This window comes from Phalangium opilio, unplaced genomic scaffold, assembly GCF_054372755.1.
Source record: "Phalangium opilio isolate 3A_F unplaced genomic scaffold, DU_Popi_V2 ptg000045l_1, whole genome shotgun sequence".
Classification (NCBI taxonomy): Eukaryota; Metazoa; Arthropoda; class Arachnida; order Opiliones; family Phalangiidae; genus Phalangium; species Phalangium opilio.
In genome coordinates this window covers 4,986,277-5,001,264 of record NW_028324168.1, presented here as the reverse complement: position 1 = coordinate 5,001,264, position 14,988 = coordinate 4,986,277, and the positions used below count along the sequence as shown (strand labels likewise).

The following is a 14,988-nucleotide window of genomic DNA, read 5'->3' as shown; positions in this document are numbered from 1 at the left end:
ATAGTGAAAAAAGAGACCTTTCACGGTAAAAATAGGGTAAAATAAGGACCAAATTCTTGGAAATAGGAACCAAATAGAGACCAATTCAAAATCAAAATTAGATCTTTATTTGTACGGAAGTATCACAAAAAAAGTTGGGAAACCAAAATAAACCTCTCCGAGCCAAGACGAATTTACTTTCTAAACACAGTTCCACCAAACAATGAGAAAAACCGGAAACACATAGTTCAAATTGGCGAGATATTGCCAAGGTCATTTGTAAAGGTTATGGCGTTTAATAATTCCCTGTGGATCGGAGTGAGAATAGTTTTACTGTTGCAAAAAATTTTAGACGGAATATTAAAAACGGGAATTTTTGAAAATAGGGTGGTTTAGAGACCAAATGGCGATTTTAGGGTGGTTTAGAGACCTACCCAAAAAGTAGAGACTTTTAGGTATTTTAGAGACCAGATGGGAGCCCTGACTTAGCAATATATAATTTACGTCAATTTTTTTCTACATATTGAACAAAAACAAAATAATAAAAAAAAAATTCCAAAACCACGCGTGGGTTTGCCATCCCAAGTTCGTTAAAAAATATAAAAATAAGTATTCAGATGATATATTATCAACTCCCACTGGGAAGTGGTGGAGCCCGCAGAGTTCAGTTCAGAAAGAGGGATAAAAAAACACTGTACCATAATGAAGCTCTACGCAGGACATCGTGGGAGAAACATTACTAACATGGGATACGTAACTCAGCTGGGAATGCATAAGAAAGATCTCTACGAGTACCAAGAGAGAGAGGAGAGGAGGGGGGGGGGTTCAATATGGACATACATGTCTTGACTACCAAATGACGTGGAATTCATCTCTAGAAAGATGAAAATTCGTACAACACCGCCCCTCCTTCTATGTCTTCAAATTGAAGAAGAAAAAAAAAACTTACTCAAAAACCAAAGAGGCCCTCTAACCTAACCTTTATACAAGGCCTACTACTACTACAAGCACCACCAATAGCACCGGACTATGTTTAGATTGAAACAAGAATTCGCGAAAACAAATTTAAAATTTAATTAAGTTTTAATTAATAAAGAGAAAGATAATTTGCGCTACTAAAGAGGCTAAAACCGTGTCTTAATCTTAACTTTAACAGTGTTGCCAGTAATCAATCCGCGATAGCATCTCTGGTTTGAAACTGAATTATAATTACTGAATTGAACGGAACTATACATCAAGCTCTTCAGCAAGGTTCATACAACTTTTGGGAAACAAATTTCCCTGAGATTTCCCGGCATTTACCCATATACTTTCCAGGTTTTTCCCGTATATGGAGTATCCTATGGAGCAAATGTTAACGAAGGAGGAGGGGGGGGGCAAATAGGACTATTACATAATCAAAGGACATCCCCGTAACTCTAATATAACCAGAGTTATGATCAGCCTCCAAAGTATAGTGTAATGTTAATCCTATGAAAGGGTATGTTTATGAACATTTTTGTTTAATTACTCGACCCCCTGTTTGACCGCAAATTTCCCTGAATTTTACTAAAAATTCTAAATTCCCCTGAGTTTTCCCTGAGGTTTTTGTCAACCATTTATTTCCCTGATTTTTCCAGGTTTCCCGGTTTGTATGAACCCTGTTCAGTCAACATCGAGACAGACAAACACACCAAAGCAAAACCATTCATAAGCCACCCCATTTGTGATCCTACTGCTTCCAAGTATTATCAAAACTAAAAGAAAACCTTATAAAAAAAACCTTTCTTAAAGATGGAAGAAAAAGCACTGCAGCAGTCTATGTTATGTTTCGTGGATAGATGAATGTTGGTTTGTTAGTTGCGGGCATAACGCCTCGTTACTGAGTGATAATCTTGGCGCCCACCTTAAGACTTAACTGTCAGGTTAAATTGACGAAAGATGGTCGTGATCGGGATGGAGCGTAGGGTATTGGTAAGAAGACGTAGGGTACGTCATGCTATCCATAGACAAGACCGGGGTGGGTGTTGGCTCCACTGGCCCTCTTTTCTTAACAAGAAACGAGGGGAGATAAAAGAAGAACTGACGGAGGAGACCATGATGCCATGCAGCTAGCAAAGAGAAGAAAAAATAACTCCCCAACGAGAGAAGAAATAGTACAGACCCCTCATCCATCAAAGCCTATTAGACTTTTCGATAGATTTAGGGGGAGGGGGGAAATAAGTCCGGGGGCTAGAAACACTGACTGTTCTAAGGGAGTTCACCTACGAAAGGATTTCAAATTACTGGAGAGAGAGAAAGAGCTTCAGGATTAGATTGGATTGGGCCAAGAAGTGATATCTAGTTTATTAGGGAGGAGGTATAAGATGCCTAAGTATTCCCGCGCCATAGTCCCAGTCCCCCTTTCAAAATACAAGGGGGGACGTAAAAGGAGGCCGGGCTATTTCGCCTCTCCTCAGTCGGAAAATATGACTGTAATTTTCGTCATTCGCGTCACCGCGCTGACGTGCAGTACTTTTCAAGAACCAATGAGATGCTGGTTGTAATTTAGAGGCGGCGGGGATTAACTCCGGACCTACCTACGTTTGGACTGGAGATAAAGCTAGAAATGTGGATGGATGAATGATTTTATACCTTCTCCCTATTAAACTAGATATCGCTTCTTGATTGGACTTACGAGTCTTAGTCACTTCTATACTACAGATTTATAAATATAAATTTTGCCAAAATGTTTTTAAGAAAATATACAGGGTGTTTATGAAAAGCTCTATCAGAAGTTAAATCTATTTCTAGTCGAAAATGTAACTTCTATGACACATTTTGATTGTCCTAATGGGCACAGGTTTCAAGACATGATTAGAGTGTTTTAGCGATGACGCCTTAATTAAATTAAATTAGAAACCATTGTCTAAATCAGTTTCTTAATTGATTAAATTTAAGGGGTCATCCGTAAAATACTCTGGATGCAATCTTAACTCGAAAACAGTGTCCCTTAGGGGCAAGCAAAATGGAGATAGAAGTTACATACATTTTCGACTCAAAATTGATTTCCCATAGAACCATTAATTTAGTCCTATAATTAACAATCCTTTTGGAACATTTTGTATACACTATTCCCTGAGTGTCCAGTTCCAAAGTCATTTCCCCAAGTTAACTCTACCCAAGTCACAAGTTCCTTCCCAAAGTTTAAATAAACCTTTTCACTAATTTTATATTTAGAATAAATAATGATGGGAAAGGTATTTAACGCGATGTAATTAAAGCTTGAAATAATAATCGAAATTGTTAATGAGGGATTCTTTAAGTTCTGTATATATATATATTTTTTTATAAAGAGGATTAAAATTTTTGGTAATTAACGAGAACCTGTTCATTAAGCAGCGTAAAAACGTTGCCGCCGCCGTCGTTCATTTTTCTATTGCTTTCACATAATCAGGTTATCAACGCTTTAATTAAAGTCGAATACATTTTTTTAAAGACAGTAGTAGCAGTTACCATCATTGTCTGTATTAAAATCTACAGGAAAATGGCCAAGAGGTGCCGTCATCCGTAATTACTATATACATACTTATAAACGAGTCATTTAAACTGGTACATACGAGAAGTATAACAAATACCAGTCAGAAGTATATAATACTTCTCTTCGTGAGAAGTGTACCAGCACTTGAAATTGAAAGATTTTAGTCTCCCCACAAAATACGCTTATCCTGAAAATGCCACTACACAATGATACTACAATGATATATATTCATGATACACTAACAGCCTTGGAGCCCTTGGAAACGTCTCTAATAATTACACAAGCCAGCCACGAAATAACATTACCTAAACAGTCTATAATGGAGAAAATTCAGTGGAAGGGGGGTCGTATTATTCATAATGCTATATAGCGATAAATCGGGCCTTGGTCCCCCCTTTTGCTTAACAGACTTCGTAACGCTCGTTAAACATTTCAGACAGAGAGAGAGAAAACTAAAAACTCCTGACCGAAAGGAAAGGAAGACGCTACTCTGTAATCAGCGACCACGGTGCCGAAAGGATATGAAAGAAAGATACAACGTTGATTCGAGATTAGTCGATTAATAGTGTAAAAGGTAAGGTTTGATATATATTCCTATATTGAGTCCCCACCTTTCTACGTATTAATTGCTTCTCCACGAATAAAAACGGAGAGGTATTGGGGAGGGAAGGGGGGGGGGTTTAGACATGGATCAAAAACTGAAGGAAATTTTTTTTTCTTAATATCTTTGCCCCTTCAAAGGGAGTTTAATTTAAAAATTTAAAATGCATTTTTTTAAATCTAATTTAATGAGGTTGAGGTATGGGGTATTTTTCTTTTTTTAAAATAAAACAACTTTCGTTAAAATCGGTTAATATTTCACCATAAGTTTATAAGATATGTTCCTTCCATAAGTATGACATTACCTATACTTCGTAATGCTAGAGACTTACAGCTCGAGCTAGTTGGAGAACGACAAGCGAGAATTGATATTATTACACTCGGTTAATTGCAGGACTTCCATCTATACCTATTTAGTCTGAACTTACTAAGCCTTTGACAGCGCCTGATGCACCTGGCGTCTTTGAATTGCTTTACCCTGAATCTATGACCTACCTCCCTCACTTCATGCAGTTTGTAACCAGAGATTAACAAACTTATTATGGAACATATCTTATGAACTTATGATTTCAAAAAAGATATACGAATTTTTAGAAATAATTAAAAAAAAAAACGGTTCACTTGCCCTTTAACTAAAAGAAAAGAACTCTTTAGGCTACGAAATTACGGCGTGATAACAGCAAGGTGATTCATGTGGAAATAATATTTAAAAAAATAAAATAATAGTCAACTATTTTATGTACTTTAATTCAGCTGCTGCTAATATGGCGCCCATTTTTTTATTATTCAAAAGAAGTTCATAAATTGTAGTACGTTTATACCTCCCTCTCTTTCAAAAAGGTCTGTCAGATATTAAGGGGAATGTTATGTTCTTTGAGAGATTTAAAGATTAACTTCAGATTATGTACTTTTGTAACTAAAAAATAACACCCCTTTGTCGGTACCTTACCCTTATTATAAGTGGATGGTCGGTTGTTGAGTTTGCTTTACAGCTCGCGATTTAATCTGATTTTAAGATGCAAGGTTAAAGGATGCGAACTATATAGTACAGTACATACACGTGCACTTTTTGGCGGGAAAATAACCGGATGTCGTGAAATATGTGTTTTAATTATTAAATTAAATTAAAATAATTAATTACAACACCCAATTAATCTATTAAAATATAATAAACTTCAATATTATAAAATTCTTCTACTCGGAATTTTAAAGAAGCCATAGACGGCATACTAATATCTGATTGAAGGTAAGGGGAGGGGCTTAAATACCTAGCGTTTTATTGGCTATTTACATATATAGGAGAACCGTCGACTCTAGAGTTACTCGTTCAGAACAAGCAAAGATAACTTGTTTACATTCGTGTTCGACGCTTATTGGCCGCGCCTACGTCAATATCACGTGCTTTCTAAGCTCAAATACATTATGCGTGACGTCAAGAATGACGCTTTCTAACGCTCCTCCCCTTTAATTCAAGCAGAAAGGCCCCAGAAAATTACACGTAAAATATTTCCAAGTAGAAAAAAATCCATGTAATTCTGGCAAGACTAAAAGAATCGAGAGAAATTACAATCGCCCTAAATCTAAACTAATTAAAACTAACCTTACAACGTAATTAAGATAAAAATAATAATAAAAAAACCCCATATAGCTCAGTAAAAATAAAGTTTCAAAACAGCACTAAGCCTATAATATAACCGCTTGGAAGTTGAGAAAGCAAATCTTTAAAAACGAATAAATTTCTATTTAGCCTTAATGGCGCTAACCTAAATAATAAAAAACAACCTGAAAACATTATCAAAAATCCTGCTGTACTGAATATTTTACAAAAAAAAAAAAGTAAAACAACGAGAGACGTTTCAAAAAGCTACTAATGGTAAGTAATATCAAACCAGGATATACTAAATAAACTGATAACGTAAGAAAACTTTTGAAAATAAAAAGGTTCAGGAAAACGTCTACATACTGTTATGTACCATTAATACATACAGTTAATTGGAATAATTGTGTCCCTATAAATCTCCCATGCTGGTTTTGTGGGGGGAGGGGCTTGAGAACTACGCGTCAGTTCATGTGTCATAATTCTGACGTCTTTCTAACTGTAATTTCATTGGTTCATAACAACGCGAGAACCGGCAAGTTCAATAAAATTAGTCTTACATAGTTCTTCAAAACAAAATCTGCCTAGACACGTTGAGAAAAATGGCTACAAAATAATTCCAATTAACTTTATGCATTCTAGACTGTACAAATAATAAATAATAAGTGCTGAAATAAAATAAAAATAAGCCCTTGGCAACCCATGTTAAATCCCGATAGAGTCTTACAAGACCAAAGATGAATATCTGCAACTAAAACCGTGGAGAGGGGGGAAGGGGAAGAGAAATATGCTAAATTGTTCGTAAAATATGTCTTATCAATTCCCAATCTACAAATAATAATGGGCCTCGATGAAAACCAATTTAGAAAAAGTGGATTTTTCTTTTTCTCTCTCTAGCTCTGTACCACTGACTCCGGCGTCTCTGTTCTTCTTTTCGCTAGCTAATATTTAATTCACGGGCATGCGCAATTGTAGCTTTGATGGGATATATAAGTTCTAAGATAGCTTTCTTTAGTCTAGGGGGCAAAATAAAATAAAAAAAATAAGTAAAAAAAGATCTAAAGTTGGGATAAGACTCTCGCTTTCACGGATGGAGATGGGGGAAATGGAAGGGAGATCTTGACCGCCCATTTAATTGCTTCAAGAATAAATTACCTAAACTAACAAGGCAACGGACCTACGGCCATTTTTATATAGGCGAAAATCATGCGCCTCTCAAAGAAACAAGTAGTAACTATCCAATAATAAGTCAGTTAGTTAGGGTTGTAAGTAATTTGTTATTAAAGCATATGTTCCGCATGATGCATGTTTAGAACCATAATTTTATAAGATATGCTTTACAATAAGTTTGTCACTGGTTACAAACTGGAGCTTGTCATGAAGTGAGTGAGGTATGGTCATAGATTCTAAGACTTAAAGGGAGGGTGAAGTGAAAAATTAAGTGATTATTTTTTATCGATTCTTTTACTAGTTATAAGACCAGTCTGCATAGTGAAAAATTCAGGAAATGCCAACACCTCCGAATGATTTTAAAATTCAAATTAGGTTCAGATTTTAAGGACCTCTGACCAATCGCGTATTGCCCTTGATTTACCACTTTACCCTCCCTTTAAAGCGACGCCTATTGAGGTGCTGTCAAAGACTAAATAGGAAGATGGAAGTCCTGTAGTCAATAATTCCCTGACTTTCAAAATAAAATTATTCAATATTCACTTTTCCCTGACCTATAGAGCTATTTCAGTGGGGGAAAAATTTCGTCTGCTACGAAAATTGGGCCTGCCTTTGAGTGTAGAGGGCGGCCATTTTGTGAGGGTTTCTCTATGGGCAAATAGCATTGGTGACGTAGCCATTACCCCCTCTGAAATAGCTCTATATGGTGACCCATTTCTTTGACCCTTTCCATCCCCCTTGACCATATAAACTAACCTTAAAATTCCATGAAAAAAAAAAAAGAAACGGGGGTCCAGGTGTCTCAAATAACAAAATTACAACAATAAAACTAACCAATCAAACAACACCAACTAAAATTATAAAAAATCAAAATAAAATAATTTAATATTCCCCTTTTCCCTGACCTATATGGTGACCCTTTTGACCCTTTCTTTGACCTTCTCCATCCCCCTTGACCATATAAACTAACTTTAAAACTTCCTGAAAAGTACGGGTATCCAGGTGTCTCAAATAACAAAATAACAACAATGAAACTAACCGCAATCAAACAACACCAACTAAAATTATAAAGAAATCAAATAAAGACAGACAATATTTGAAAAAAGGACTAACCCACACATAAAAACTAAATTATCTACACGCCAAGAAAAAATAGACTCTTGAAATGTTAACAAGGCATCCGCAAAGAAAAAAAGGGGGAGGGGAGGGGGTAAGAACCAACTCATATTAAAAAAAAAAAAAATCGGGGGTTTCAAACTACATAATCATCTTTTCGGTCACGAAAATTCGAGACGCTGAAATTTCGGCTTCTTGCTAATATTACAGGCTTTTCCAAGTGAGGGAACCATCAGAAAAATATATATAAATATAAAAAAAAATACCCCTAGAGGGCACAAGGTTTCAGTTTTAGCATAAGTTCATAAGATATGGTCTATCCATAAGTTTGTCACTGGTAACTTAGAAACTGGAGCTTTTCATGAAGTGAATGAGGTAGGTCATAGATTAGAAGTAAAGCGACGCCTGGTGTTGCGCTGTCAAAGACTTAGTAATGCCAGGGATAGATTTTATTTTAGAAGTAGGGATGAAGAACAGAGTAATCTGGGTGCGCGTCAAAGTCCCGGACCCCCTTCCACGGAGGGGGTATGAAAGAAGAGGCGGGGCTATCATAGCGACAGAGGTAAAAGGAATTACGTCACTATTTTTCGCCGTCCCCGTCAACAACGTCATCAAAACGAAGTTTAAGTGAGTCAATAAGATGATTTAAAATTTTCGTTACGTGTTGGAGGGAGGGGCTCTATACTGGGTGGTCTATGAGTCGGACTGAAGTAAATACTAACCTCCGTTCTCCATTCCTACTTCTAAAATTAAATCTATCCCTGGTAATGCGGACTAAATAGGAAGATGGTAGTCCTGCAAAATTAACCACCGAGTGTAGACAATAAATTCTCGCTTGTCGTTCCCCTTCGAACTAGTTCGAGCTCTAAGTCTCTGGATAGTGTCATACTTATCATGAAATGTATCTTATAAACTTATGGTTTATGAGACTTCATACCAAGGTCAAAAATAAAAACTTCACTATACATACCCCCTAACTAAAAGCCCACCCCAAATTATACTTCATTTTGTCATTACCTAAGAAATTATAAACCAAATAGTCCGATGAGAGAGCAAATATAAGAGAACGAGGGGGGGCTAAAGGGGGGTTTAAACTGATGATTTCGGGAGTTTAAGCCTAAACGGAAGGGGGGATAGGGAGAGGTGGTGAGGTTATGTATAATTATATCATCTCAAAATATGATGAAAGTGTAGGAACCATGATGATGCAGGGGGGATGGGGGTTTGGTTTAAGTTTAGGATTAGGGCATCACATTTGATCATATTTTAATATTTTTAATAAGAAGACGTAGGGTCTACGTGGGATTGAAATTACTTTTAACTCTTTTTTTTTATTTAGTTATCCGTCTATTTAATTTTATAATTTACGATGTCAAATATAAATATACGTAATTAATGGCATGTACACGACGGACCAATTTTGAATAAATTATAATTATAAATCGATTTTGAGTCAAAAATGTTCTATACTTCTATCTCCATTTTGTTTACCCTAAGGGACACTGTTTTCAAGTTAAGATTTTCAAGTGTTTTAGGGATGACCCCTTAATTAAATTAGAAATCATTGTCTTGAAATCAGTTTCTTAATTAATTAAATTTAAGGGGTCATCCGTAAAATTAATACTCTGGATGCAATCTTAACTCGAAAACAGTGTCCCATTAGGGCAATCAAAATGGATATAGATAGAATTATAACATTTTCGACTCAAAATTGATTTTCTAAAGAACAACATCATCCCCCTTAATTTATGCTAACCAAACTTATCAGAAACACCCTGTATAACCAGGGATAGATAGACTTTTTTAAGACGGAATGGGTAACAGGGTTATTCGGGTGCGCGTCCTAGTCCACGACCCCCTTACCCGTGACGGGGGGGTATGAAAGAAGAGGCGGGTCTTATTTTCATTATGGCGTTGTATGTATATCCGGGTCAAATAAACGTCGTCTGCCAAGTTGGAATGGATTGGGCTCCGATTGTAATTTTTGAAAGAACATTGTTTAAAAATGGAAGTAACACAAGACATAGGGCTTGAAACCAAAACACATTTTGAAATACGATTTATTTCTCTTTGATGAAGTTGTAGTGATGCTTTAAAAGCCTTCATAGATATTACAACACGAACAGGTTTTAACCAAACACTAAGCTCGCAAAACTCCTGGCCATTCACTAAGCCTTGGTTAACTTCATCAAATTCGCTTACAAAATTATGAGGATAGTAGAAATGATTGGATTTAGAAAGAATTAGCGAACACTTTTCACCCTTACAGATGTACTCCAAATCCAAAACACCGGCAATAAATTCCCTACCTCTTAATTGCTATTAAAAACAATTCCCAAATAATTTCCTACCCTTGCTTTGAGACGGCTTCATTTTGAACCCCTGTAAAGATGCTTATCTGTACAACCATAGCCCACTCTATCACGCGCATCACGACGCAAGCTGCTCGCGCTATATAGCGCGAGCAGCGCAGCGCCCGGGAGCGCGGATCGAGTGGGCTCTTGTACAACGCAAGAGGGGTCGTAGTCATAGCGACAGATGTAAACAGGAATTACGTATTTTTGGCCCTCCCCGTCAGCAACGTCACCAATACGTAGTTTTAGTGAGCCAATAAGAAAATTTAATTTTTTGGTTACGTGTTGAAGGAAGGGGCTATGTACTCGTCTATGAGTCGGACTGAAGTAAATATTAACCGTTGGGAATTCCGTCTTAAAAAAGTCTATCTATCCCTGGTATAACTAATTAATATCGATGAAATTAATTCTATCTCGATCATCATGGAATTGGAATATAATTCCATTGAAATTTCACACCTCACAAATGACTGGCAACTACACTTGTCTGCAGAGCACACTATCTTTCTGTATAGCAGTTCCAACATTTTGTGCCAATGAGCGTATTAAAAGGAAGACATCCTTATTCCTCCCAACCATTTTTATTTTTTTTTGTCTTTTTAATTAAGTGGGATATAAACTAAACTAAACTAAAAGCCCTATATATCCTCGGTTAATATGTTATGTAGGACGAAAAAGCCACTTCCTTTTTCATAAAAAAAGGGTGCAATATTTAGAAGGGGTGTCAAAAAAAAAAAACGCGCAATCGTAAAAAGACACGCGCATTCCCATCTCCCAAGTCCGCAAAGAGAGAGACAGAAAAAAAAATGCCAGCATGTCAAGAAGGACCCCTCTTATAAAAGGACAGACAGACAAATTAAAATTAATCTTAATTTTGACCATAAAACTCGCGCAGAAACTTTGTAACCTTCATCAGCTAGGGTTCATACAACTTTTGGAAAACAAATTTCCCTGAGATTTCCAGGGTTTTTCCCATACACTTCCCTGAATTTTCCAGGTTTTTCCCCATATACTTCCCTGAATTTTCCAGGTTTTTCCCTATATGGAGTATTCTATGGAGCAAATGTTAACGAAGGAGGAGGGGGGGAATAGGACTATTACATAATCAAAGGACACCCCCGTATCTCTAATATAACCAAAGTTATGAGCCTCCAAAGTATAGTGTAATGTTAATCATATGGAGGGTATGTTTATGAACATTTTGCTTAATTACTCGGCCCCTGTTTGATGCAAATTTCCCAGATTTCCCTGAATTTTATTAAAAATTCGATAATTTCCCTGATTTTTCCAGGTTTTCCCGGTTTGTATGAACCCTGTTCATCCATGTCCATTTTATCATAGCGAGTGTCCCGAATTTCTTTTACAAAGGTCAAAAACTAAATTTTGGTGCTTTTATCAAGAAGCTCCCCCCCCCTTACGTCTTCTCTCCCCCAATCCCCTTTCTTAGACAAGTTCAACTTCAACTTCCAGCCTGAGGCGAGTGGAAAAGCAATCTGAATGGAAGCCATCGCGAAAGAGGTCAAATAATGACCTGTCAAGTTTGGTCAACGGTGATGGGTTGTGTATTTAGGTGGCCTAGGGCGCTAAGGCCCCAAGCTTCAATGCTTCACACCACAAACTTTGATGGAAAGAATTTTTTATCTATCTAAACTTCCATTGAAATCTTTTCCTTTAAATTGATGGATTATTTCACATATAAGAAAGGATTTTTTGAAACGTTTGGGGCTACAGATAATTCATCCCCCCTCTATCAGCTTAAACAGGCCTTCTGTGAGTTAAGTACTGATTTAAAATGAACTACAAGCCTTTATCTTTGAAATAACTGACCAAAACAAAAACAGACCTAAATCAAGAAGTCACTAAAGTTCGATTGTCATAAGCTTAAGCTGACGACGAAAATTGATTTTAAACAAAAACTTCAACCCACCCAAAAACGCGACAATAATACGTTATGCTTCCAATAAAAAAGTCAATACGATCTGCCATTACCAGGACGATAAAGACAAAAAAATATATCTTTTAGGAAACGGGTTCCTCATTATCCCGTGACAAATGGTTTTTGACATCCCGTAGACAGGTTAATAAGGATGAAAATACCAAAGCAGTCACGATGTACTGCCCCCCCCCATCCCCTTCAAAATTTGAGGGATTTTTCTTACTGTTTTTTTTTCTTTTTGCCAAAATAAAAAAAAAGAAAGAAAAAGAAAAGATCGAAAGTTATTTTTTTTCTTGGAAGGTCGATCATGAGAAAATAGATAGGCCTAACGACTTTGCCAAAAGGAGGAGGAGGGAGTTCAGTATTTACGGGAGGCAAGCTTGACAGTAAATGAACTCTCAAGAGTTGCAATATATATTTTCACAAGTAACCATCCCACGCCAACTTGAAATAAACTTATTTAGTTCCCCACTTGTTCTCCATATATCAAATGTTGACTTGTGATACCCAGTATAAGCAAAGATATGGCCTATTTCTTAATTTACAAACACCATAGGATTAAGTTTTTGGAATTAAGTATATTGGTACTGGGTAGATGGATATAGGGTAGAACTGGTTTATAAATAAACTACACTCAATGTGTTAAAAAGTTGACCAATATTTTGAAAAACATTTTCGTCTAATTTCCGTATTTCATCTAATCTAAAATTAAATGGAACCATCCGTCATCTATCCAAAATTGCTCCATCCAAGTGTCAAAAACCATCCAACTCTCTACTTGGTCTAACCACTTTGTTTCCCGAACAAAATCCAAGCTGATCTATTTGATATTTCATGATGTTGACAATATTTTAGCCTAAAAAGTGGTCTACAAACTGGACCACACCGCAAACCCTAAATAATTTCCATTGCCTAGCCATGGTTTCCCTTGTTCACGCATTCTCAAACGCTAAGCCTTGTACGCGGGTAAATTGGGAAGAAAAGTTTTTCTTACCTTCGAGAGCGGCGGCGACGACGATGTTAAATCCGAGTACTAAGCTGATGAGGATGACTTGTAGACGAATCATTCTAAGACCATAAGATTCCTTCCTCGATGGTGGTCAACATTTGACCACCAATGTTGATATTAATTCGCGAGGGACACAAATTACAATCAGTCACAACACTGGCGCGTAGACTGAGGAACGGTGGTGGAAGCCCAAACTTGGGAAAAAGTTCCGACTGATGGCCGTTTTACGAAGCGAGAAGGCGCGAACAACGCCAAAGAAACTTTTCCCTCTCCTCCTCTCTTCTCTCCAATTTGAAGCTCGCTCATTGGTCGATCCCAAATTCCTCTCCGGGACTCTTCAAAATGCTCAAACTTTCTTCGCGTCCCCCTCTTCATTTCGCCCCTCCTCTTTTTCGTCTCAAAGTTGCGTTTTTAATTTTATTTGCCTTGAAATTCATCTGAAAAGATGAAATAAAGCAGATTTTTCAATTGACTTAATGAAATTAATGTTTTAATGTATCAATAGTTAATAATTAAGCTTTATTACGAAAATTACATTGAAATAAGTGCAATTATTATTAAAAGTGACGTCAACAATTTACCCGGTTTGAATTCAAAATAGTTGAACTCGTTGCGTCATCTAGACTTAATTATCTGCAGCATATTTATTAACAAATTTTTTATAAGACAACGACTATTTAGGCTTAATAAATATTCAACAAAAATTATGCTTTTGACAATTCCAAATTTCCAAGAAAAAGAATTTGTCATTTCTTTCGAAATTTTACTGTGTAACCGGTGCCTACGCTATATACCTAGTAGGCAACGGTGAAACTTTTAAGAGAAGGGGCCCGAGGGGGGGGGGCTTCTTTGGACGGTTTATAGCGCCATCTGTGGGATTTTTGAGTCAAAACGCAACTAAAACGCAACTAAAACCTTCCTAAATCTTTCGGCAACGTGGCACGCCGCACGCCTACGAGATTTTTATAGGCGTTGGCTTCGGTAGCTGATCATCATCATTCTAGCAAGCGGCAGTGAACTTTGTTGTTTGGTTTCAAAATGGCCACTACTAAATCTTTGAAACGATACTGTATTAAAAAGGAAGCGCAAGAAGTAGCTTGCACTGCTTATAAAAACATTTTAAAAAGAGAATGTGAAGATATTGGCGTTTTCCTGAAAGATTCTCAATATGACTTGGAATACCCAGTGACCCCGTCCCCGGTTGATGCTGGACTTTCGCACCGTGAAAAAAAGGAGTTTAAAAAACATCGCAACCATTTGCTCAACGAAACCATGCAAGCCATGTCAAATATTAATCTCGACCCTAAACAACCTTTTCTTTTGCGAATTGCCGAGCTCATTGCCAATGAACTTCGCGAGATAACCAAACCTGACAACGCTGGATTGACCTATAACCTGGTAAAAGGACTCATAAATAAATACGCGCCACAAATAGACATCAAAAACGTCATTCATGTCCTGTTTGTCTTATCAAAAGTGGTAAAATACGCGATTATGGGGTATAAATGGTTTCAAAGTGGTTTATGTGGTTTTACAATGAAGTTTGTTCGTGACGAGTTATGCTCTATAGTATCATATATGGGAGGCTGGGAAGTTTGTTTAAAAAAAATTGGATTTTTCCCAAAGGAAGTAAAAGATAATTCTGGGGCACTCGGAACTAAAAAAGAAAATACAGTGGATAATGCTACACCATGGATGATTGTTTTAGGAATTGCTTGTGTAAGTTGT

At 36.8% G+C, this 14,988-nt stretch overlaps 1 protein-coding gene across 1 annotated transcript in view; it reads right to left on the bottom strand.

The window, feature by feature from the left end:
* The window catches only part of arr (low-density lipoprotein receptor-related protein 6), a 31,612-nt gene extending 17,971 nt beyond the window's left edge, over positions 1-13,641 (bottom strand). Inside the window, exon 1 of the mRNA XM_089837889.1 lies at positions 13,246-13,641. Within this exon, the coding sequence (XP_089694015.1) occupies positions 13,246-13,318 (73 nt within the window). The 5' untranslated portion in view covers positions 13,319-13,641. The remainder of the gene's footprint in view (positions 1-13,245) is intronic.
* Positions 13,642-14,988: the final 1,347 nt, after the last annotated feature.